A 9,414-nucleotide genomic window follows, 5' to 3' on the forward strand; every position below is an offset into this window, starting at 1 on the left:
TGGAAATTTGGATTGTTTTCACTCTGTCTCTTATGAATAATACTTCCATGAATATTCATGCACAATTTTCTGTGTGGACGCATGTTTTCATTTCCTTGCTAAATACATAGTAGAAACCTGGACCATATAGAAACTAGTGTGAAACATTTGAGAACCTGCTAGACTGTCTTCCGTAGGGGCTTCTGCTAGGTTCTCACAACTGTGACACTCATCAGACTGAGCCATGTGGTCTTAGTATCATAAATATAGAAAGAATTCCAACGTGTGTGCCCAGGTCACCCCTGTGGACACACCACACACAGGCTGACATGTCCTCCAGCTGCCCCACCAATCGTGACCCACACCTGGAACAGACGAGGGTGTTTACCTGCCTTTGCCCTGAGTGATGCAGGAGGGCTCTTAAGACCAGGCAGCCAGGACGTCAGACTGGTCCTGCTTCTGCCACTGGCGCCCTGGGATGTGGGCAAGTCCCTTGGTCTCTCTGGGTCTCAGTTCCTCTCCATCCAAGTTGTACTGAGGTTTATGAAGGAACTAGGGGTGGACTTGCGGTAGCTGGACCCCAGGGAAGAGGGCCCTGCAAACAGGGCATCCTGGTGGTCTGTGGCTAATTTGTCAGCCTTCATCGAGGACCACAAAGACAGAAGAGGGAGGGAAGGAACAGATCATCATTTCCCAGTCCGGGTGGGAACGGACACAGAAAATCTCTGGTGAAGACAAGGGGGGAAGCAGCAGGCAGCCCCCTTCTCCTAGAGAACCCAGGGTTCCCACAGCCCTGCATGGCTGGGCTCCAGGGGAGGAGGAGATCAGGTGTCAGCCGCTGTGTGTATATAGCCCCAGGCCTCCGGGGCCAGGCTCACTGCTGAGGCCGGGGCCAGGCTGGGAAGATGAAGCTGTTCAGCGCCATCCCTTGGGCCTTGCTGCTCAGCACAGGTGAAGCCTCGCCCCCAGCCCCCTGCCCCTGGGGCCTCTCTGCTTCCTGTTCACCTAGAGATTCTGTGCAGCTCGCTTGTTGCCACGGAAGAGGGTCTGCAAGCTGCCCTCCTCCAAGGAGATGCCGCCCTCAGCCTGGCCTGGAGGAGGAAGGTCCAGGAGGATGGCCAAGACCCAGGACTGAGTATATAGTGATTCTTAAGCATTTTCTGGGCTGTCCATCATGCATTCCCTGAGCCCCCTCTGCCTTAACCAATGTCCCCTGGGATGCTTCCCTGCTGGCTTAGCTGGTAAAGAATCTGCCTGCAATGTGGGAGACCTGGGTTCGATCCCTGGGTTGGGAAGATCCCCTGGAGAAGGGAAAGGCTACCCACTCTAGTATTCTAGCCTGGAGAATTCCAAAGACTGTATAGTCCATGGGATCGCAAAGAGTCAGACACGACTGAGTGACTTTCACTCACCTGGGATGCCCTGAGGGACAGCCAGCCCTCACCCAAACCTGGATGAGGTGAACCAGTCATGGTCAGCTTTTCAGGGGTCTTGGAGGTGTGACAGTGTGGGTGCTGTAGGTGGGACCCTGGCTGGACCTGATTGGAGGGTGGCATCCAGAGGGAAGTGGGGGCCCTTAGAGAAGCCCCTGGAGAGGTGGGAGTGCTCTGCCTCTGCTCCTGGGATGGAGACGTGGCAATAACATGAGCTCAGGAATGACCAGCAGGAGCAGCAGCTCCCAGCAGGGTTGAGGATGTCCTGACAGGTAGTCATAGTCCTTCAGGGGGCTGGGCGTTGGGCCTGCACTGAACACAGAGGGCCCCGTGCTGGTCTGGGCTCCTGGGGTAGCGCTAGTGGTAGAGTCTGCCTGCCAATGCAGGAAACTCAAGAGATGTGGGTTCGATCCCTGGGTTGAGAAGATCCCTTGGAGAAGGCAATGGCAACCCGCTCCAGTATTCTTGCCTGGAAAATTCCTTGGACACGGGAGCCTGGCAGGCGACAGCCCGTGGCTTCTTGAAGAGTCTGACATGACTGAGGGACTCGCTACTCATGCTGGTTCCCAGTGCTGGCGGGAAAGAACAGGAAGGCAGCCATTTCTTCAGGGAAATCCCTGTCTCCTCCTTCCTGGTTCTCTCTGTCTGTCTCATTTTGTCCTTCCTCTTCTGCCCTTTTCAGTCCGTCTCCTCTTTTCCTCTCTCCTCACCCAGCTTCCCTCCCCTCTCCCTATTTTTCCTCCGGCTCACCTTTGCCCCTCACACTTCCGGTCAGGGGCTGTCCCATGACTAGGCTCTCTCTTCCCTCCCCGTTTCTCTCCCTAAAGTCAATGGTGGGTCACGACTAGGAGTGAGCGGGGGCGAGCGGAAGCGAGGGTCGTGCAGTCAGGGTGTGCGCACACATCCCCCTCAGGGTCCACCCCAGGCTCCCGTGATGAGGACCTTCCTGTCTCCCTGGCCTGCGGTGGGGGTGGCGAGGGGCAGCCCTTCTCCTGGCACACTTCGTGGGCCCCTTGTAGGTAGAAGCGGGTCCATCAGAGCCCCTCCGGCTTCTGCTCTTTCTCAAGTGCCTTCACTTCAAATCATCAACAGATCAAGATGGTGTGTTTTGGGGTGATGTGTCTTGAGCTCCTACAAGGGGCTGTGTGTCCCCCTGCTTCAGAGTCGGGACCTCAGACTTGAGATCAGAGGAGGTCACTATACGTGTGGATCCAGGCCAGATAGGTCACCTGAAGGGACAGGAATGATCTCTGCTTCTGTCCTTGAGGCCTGCTCTCAGACAGACCTTCATGTGTATCTTCCTAAGCAGACAGTGATGGATGCCCCAGGGTGGGGAAGGTTTGTCTTTTTTTTAAATATTTTAATTTTTGTTTTTTAAATTATGAAAGTATGATAACACCTTTACAGGAGACTTGGAAAATACAGAACAAAGTTACATATAGTTCCACTGTCTATTACAATTATTTTTTAAAATAGATAAGATGTTTCATTGGCGTCTCAATATCAAACTCTCAAAATTAATAGAATGAATATACAGAGAAGTAAAAGGATAACAGACCTGAGAAGCCCTGTGAACCAATTCAACATAATTAAGATTTATACAGTTTTCACACAACAGTAAAATACCAATTCTATTCAGGTTCCTATGGGCTATAAACTAGGAGACACTGGAACATATCCAGGGACATAAAACAAGGTACAAAAATTTCATGGTCTAAAGTTTTTGAAATCATACAGTCTGTTCTCTTATCACTGTGGAATTATGTTAGAAATCAATATCAAAAGAAATTTGAAAATAACTGTGCCCCCAATCCAATGATACTTCAAGACTCAGGAAGGGTAGGTGGAGATGGACCCCAGGGTCCTGGTTGACATTTATGGTCAAATAGCTTCCAGAGGACTTGTTGATTTCTATTTACTAAGGAAAGCAGTTTCTATGGGAAAGGAAATGAATGAGTGGCAGGTAACCTAGTGGGGAGCATCCCTGGGCCGGGCACTGAACTATGCATGTGTGGACTGTCCTCTGGAACCAACGAGGCTCTTACTGTTGAATTTCCATTTTAGAGATGAATGGATTGAGGCTTAAGGAGAGAAAATAACTTGTCCAAAGCCATGCATCTCTCACCCCCACAGGGCTGTGACCCAGGGCCATCTAATTCTTAAGCTTTGCTATGCCTGATCGTTGTATCGTGAAGATAAGCCACAGTGCAGGTCCACCCTGGGAGGCCATGTGATTGAAATCAGGGCCCCTGATCCATGTACCTAACTCAGGTCCCTGATACAGTGAACCTTCTACAAATTAAGATGGCCCACTTCTCCTTAACTGAAAATGTTCACTCCCAACATCAAATTCACCACCAAAGGATGAACAAGAAACGTTCACGTCCTAGTTGGGTGAACTACTCTCTTAGTTTGGCTGGGATTGAGACATTTTCTGGGAGAAGGTGGTTCAGTGCTGAGACCTGGATAGTGCCAAGGCTAAAGGGACAAGGTGGTCACCTTCCTGGGAACTGGCTCTTCCAACTCTGGCTGCAGAGAGGGAACACTGGCCCTAAACTGAGTAGATCTGGGGAAAACAAAGACATCAAGCTGAATGGGCCAGACTTCGAGGGCCCTCCTTCTGCCCTTCCGCTGTGTGACCAGGATGGTCCCCAGGGTGGAGGACAGCAAAGCATCTCTCTCATCTCAGTGCCATCCCTTGGCACACAGCTCGTCCACACAGGGTTACGTGTTTTCCATTCTCTTACCCTGGTCGCTCTGTAACCTCTCATTTTCACGATGTTTTTCTGTTTTGCCACCTTTCAGCCACACTGGTTTCAGCAGAATCGGATGAAGGTAAGTGTAGACGATATGATTTCACCACTTCCCCTCATCACGTAGAGATGGGCCTTAAAGTTGAGGTGCACGGTTTCTCTACAAGGGAAATGTACGTACCCATTACCAAAAGAACATGGCTTTCTATACTTCACAGCCTGGCTCTGCCATCACAATCCCTAACTCCAGTCTCTCCAGGCCTCTGAGGACTCCCCGCTCTGCCTCACTCCTTCTCCCCACCCCACCGCATCTTCCAAACTTGGGAGAAGCCTCACTTCGGGGGAGGAGGAAGGGGCCACGTCTCCATGGAGCAGGTGGTCCAGGAAGATGGAGCCGCCTCCTAATGGCTGGAGGCAGCAGGGCTGGGGCACATCACCGTCTTCAGGGTCAGAGATGAGAGCTTCGAAGGGAGAGGGAGTGAGGGCAGCGGGATGGACCGGGTCAGAGGGTGCAGCTGACCAGAGATGGGTCGTGTGCTCTAGAAGTTTCCAGGCCCAGGCACTGGCTGAGCACCTTCCAACCAGGAGCTCATTAGATCCAAATGCCTGAAGGAAAGTGCTCTTTTTATCCTCTCCTACAGATGTGGAGCCTGGGCGTCACTGAGTGGGTCCTGGCGCCCCCTGCTGGTCTGCACAGTGAATGGGTTCTCTTGGCACTGAGGGGTCCTCAGGCCTTTGCCATTTCTCAGGCTTCACTGGGAAGAGACACGCAGGAGACAGAAAGAGGGGTTTGTGTGCACCTTCTGACCTCCAGTCTGGCCATGCTGTTGATGATAAAGATTTATTTGCTGAAGAGAGATTAAATATATCTGTGTTCACGGGTCAAAACAAATTTCAGTGATGGGTATGGTTCCTTTTAAAATGTTTAAAAGAGTAAAACATTAAAAATACATTTTTGGAGGTCATTAGACTTGGATCATTGTCGATTTGTGATTCCTGGAATCCGGAAATCACAAGGTGTAATGATGGTTTGGGGCCCGAGGATGGTACAGCCCCCACCCAGGGGTTGTCACAGCCTCTGGGCAGCAAGAAAGCTGGCTTCTGTTGTAGACACTAGGAAATGTGGGGGCGTCCGCAGAAGCCTCTCCGGGAGGATCTCCAGCGCCTTCTCATGGCAGCCAAAGTGCACCTGGACCATCCAGATGAAGAGCGGTTATCAAATTATACTGACAATTCCATTTCTCAGGTCAGTGCTCAGTGGAGGATTCTTTGCTGATGCTCTACTTTGATGGGAAGGTGTCCCTCTTTGCCCCTTCCCTTTCCCCCTGCACCACCCAGCACACACATCCGGGCACATCCTGACTCCAGCTCACTCCTGCTGGTGACCCTGCATGGCCCCCTGCCCTCTGCATAAAGCAGACCCTCCTTGCATGGCTTTCAGATCCCTCCAGGGGACCCCGATCTCCCCTCCCTTCTCACCTCTTCTCCCCCTGCCCCCTCTCTGAGCTGAGCCAGCACACTCTGAGCTGTGGACCCCCCAGACTGTCGGGCAGCTCTGAGCCTTTGCTCACACTGTCCCCTCTGCCTGGAAGGCACCTCCCACCTCTCCCAGACTCACCACCTGCTGCTTAGGGTCCTCATTTCCTAGTGCATGATTTCACTGGAGGAAGAACCTTTCCATCACACCTGAAACCCCTGCTCCGACTCTGTCCACAGCTGGGCGGATCTTTCTCGGATTTGTGCCCCTTCCATTAATCCGTGCAAAACTCTGGGGGAATTGACAGCATAACATCACTCCTGCTGATGTCTGAGTTTGTCTCTCCTAGGATGCGTGTCTATCACTTGTTTGTTTTACCTAGGAGTGGATACATGATTGAAAGATCTAATAAATGTTTGAAAGTATGAATGAAGTTATTATGCTCCAGAAGGCATTTCCAAAGTAGCAATAGTTACAGCATTTCTGTAGCAGGTTACTCTTCATGTATTTTAACCTGGAAGTGACAGTTTCATTATTTGTGGAATAAAATCCACTGTCGGGGTGGCTGAGATTAGTTCTATCATCTTGTGCCTGAGGGCCCTGTCCCTCCAGACCTTCTATGAAGTCAGGTCTCCCACTAGGTGGAGGAGCTGCTCCGTGTGAGGAGGACAACCTGGAGATGCCTGCCCCGCAGCCGGGCTCAGACCATCTACCCAAACCACACGCCAGGGCTAAAGGAGGCAGGCATTTCCTGCATCACCATTTCTGTTAGGGTCAGAGGGATAGATTATTCTAAAAGTTTTCATTATTGTCCCTTTGACCCTCTCCAAGGCCAGTCTTGGATATGTCTGTTCTTGGGGCCAGGAAGGAATCAGTCCGTCCAACAGCAAGCTAGTCTAGAGGGAGCTGAGTGTGTGTCCTGGTGAGATGTCCCTTCCGGGTCTCGTTTTAACCCAGAGAGGCTCCAACCTCCCTCCTGGGTGGGACACATGCTGGGGGCTGAGAGAGGAAGATAGGGTGGGGTCAGGTCTGATGGGCAAGAGGAGGAGGCAGAGACCTCAGCAGGAGTGTGACAACCCGTGTGTGCACTTTGCTCACAGCAGGGAGAGCTGGATGCCCCTCTTGCCCTGCAGGTCCTGGAGGCCAAGCAGGGGTCCTGGGCCCCCTGTGCCAGGGGTGCAGAGGGTGAAGCAGAAGTGGAGTCACACACACCTGTCTGGGCCTCACCTGACTCCATTCTTGTTGCCCAAGGAAACAGTCCTCAGGGTTGACTGTACTGTTCCGTCCAGTGGCTCCTGATCCCAGAGTCCTGGGTGGGCTTCCCTGAGCCCCATCAGTGGGGCTGCCCAGGAGGCAAGGAGTCACCTGCAGCCCTGGTGTGGGGAGGGTCCTGGGTGACCACCACCCCCTCCTCCAGAAGGGTGAGTCTCCTTCCCCGAGGGCACCATCCTGGGATGTCTGGTGAGCAAAGCTCTGTGATTGTGTGGGGTCTGGACAGGGGACGCTGCCTGCCGGAGGGACCATGATTCCAAAGGCTGATGTCTTCCCTTCCCACTGCTCCAACAGACTCAACTGTAATGAAGAGGATGTGGAAATCATAGACGGGCTGCCAGACAGTACTACATTTGGGAAGTTCTGTTCCGGGGCACGCCTGGTATTTCGTTCTTCTTCCAATATCATGACCGTGAAGTACTACAGAAATTCCAACCAGCCAGTATCTTCTTTTGATATATTTTACTACGGGCGTCCCTCAGGTAGGTGAGATGGGCAGGGGTCTGCTGACATGCCCTCTCCTGTCCGCGCACGGCTCTGCGGCCACTTGGGCAGGTGGCTGTTACGTGACTGCTGAAATAAGGTGGAATCTAAGTTCTGCATGACCGTCACTGGGTGAGCGAGAGTCAGCATGACCCAGTGAGTCTCTCCGGAGACATCCACCCACTCATTCCCAGCATTCTGCATCTGAGATACTGGAATTTGAAAGGCCCATATGAAAATTCTTTTCAAATTTTACTCTTCCCTTTGATTACGTCCCATATTCCTCCCAAGTAGAAAATTTCTTTCTTGATTTCTAGCATGTATATTTAAAATGTGTACTACACATAGGATACTATATAAAATGTATATATTTAACAGATATATAGATATAATGCACATATATATCTTTGTACATAGATATAGCAGGATGTATATTCACCGTTTACTACACAAAATGTATATTATGTTCACCAAATATTTATGCATACAAATATATACATGTGTCACCCAGGGCAAATCAGCACAGTTTCTCAAAATTGTTTCTTTTTTCTCATTAATGATCAGTTAAACTTTCCCCACACTTATCACTGGGAAGAAAATGCTTGTTTAATTGAAGTGAAGTGAAAGTCGCTCAGTTGTGTCCGACTCTTTGCAACCCCATGGACTACACAGTCCATGGAATTCTCTAGGCCAGCATACTGGAGTGGGTAGCCTTTCCCTTCTCCAGGTGATCTTCCCAACCCAGGGATTGAACCCAGGTCTCCTGCATTGCAGGCGGATTCTTTACCAGCTGAGCCACAAGGGCAAGAAAGTGAAAGTGAAATCACTCAATCATGTCCGACTCTTTGCGACCCGGTGGTTCCTCCATCCATGGAATTTCCCAGGCAAGAATACTGGAGTGTGTTGTCATTTACATCTCCAGGGAATGTTCCTGTCCCAGGGATCAAACCCAGGTCTCCCGCATTGCAAGCAGACACTTTTACCGTCTGAGCCACCAGCGAAGCTCCCCGAGCCACAAGGGAAGCCCACAAATACTGGAGTGGGTAGTCTACCCCTTCTCCAGAGTATTTTCCCAACCCAGGAATCGAATCAGGGTCTCCTGCATTGCAGGCAGATTCTTTACCAACTGAGCTATGAGGGAAGCCCTGTGTAACTGACTAGTTAAGTTCTCCATCCACAGCTTCGTGATCTGTGCTCACACCGAAGAGTGGACAAGTGTTGCAGATGAAAATAATCTTCCTGGAAGACTCTTCTGGAATCAGCTGACCACGAGGAGAGACAAGTCCTGGCCACCTGTCTGATCACAACTGCTTGTCCCACCCTGTCTCATCCATCCTTCTGTATCTTCCCTGCAAAGAAAGATTCCTTACTCCTGAGTTTTCAATACTTACCAGTCTTGTGGTTGGATCATTCCAGTTGTCATTATAATAATTCTGAAAAAAGTCTCTTTACCTGAGTCTGGATTTGTTCTTTTACTCTAAATGTCCTCATGTCACAGATTAGAGAATCAGACATCAGTGAGAATGAGAGGAACCCCTTCTGAAGTTCTTTAAAATCATAGGGGTTTTTATTTTTTGAGGCCTGTCTTCAGATAGTTACATTATTTACTATTTCCCTCTCCTGCCCAAGATAAACCTCTAAGACAAAATAGAGACATTTGAGCATCTTTCTGCTAAACTTTCTGACAATGTGGTTGATGATAAAGAATATTTGATGGTAATGCCTTAAATTTCTTCTAATATCCACTAGCCAACTATAACTACATTGGGGTGTCTTAAAAAGTTTTGCAAGGAGTAAAACATATTTTGTTTGTGGGATCATCAGATTCAGGGGTTTTTGTTGGTTGGTTGGTTGGTTTTTAATGTTTACAATGTTGTGCTGGTTTCTGCTGTAAGAGGACATGAATCCGCCATAATCTTACATTTATCTCCTCCTCCGTGCGCCTCCCTTGCCTCCCCCATCCTGCCCCTCTAGGCCATCTCAGAGCACCAACTGGGCTCCCTGTGTTATAGAGCAA

The 9,414-nt window shown here is 50.3% G+C and overlaps 1 protein-coding gene across 1 annotated transcript; it reads left to right on the plus strand.

Moving 5' to 3' along the window:
• The first annotated feature begins 884 nt into the window (after window positions 1-884).
• On the plus strand, window positions 885-7,605 carry LOC133069906 (spermadhesin-1-like). Its single transcript, XM_061161349.1, has 5 exons — window positions 885-930; window positions 4,218-4,247; window positions 5,276-5,411; window positions 7,209-7,396; window positions 7,592-7,605. The coding sequence occupies exons 1-5, from the start codon at window positions 885-887 to the stop codon at window positions 7,603-7,605; spliced, it is 414 nt and encodes a 137-aa protein (XP_061017332.1).
• Window positions 7,606-9,414: the final 1,809 nt, after the last annotated feature.

The sequence above is a fragment of the Dama dama genome, chromosome 15, assembly GCF_033118175.1.
Source record: "Dama dama isolate Ldn47 chromosome 15, ASM3311817v1, whole genome shotgun sequence".
In the NCBI taxonomy this organism is placed as follows: Eukaryota; Metazoa; Chordata; class Mammalia; order Artiodactyla; family Cervidae; genus Dama; species Dama dama.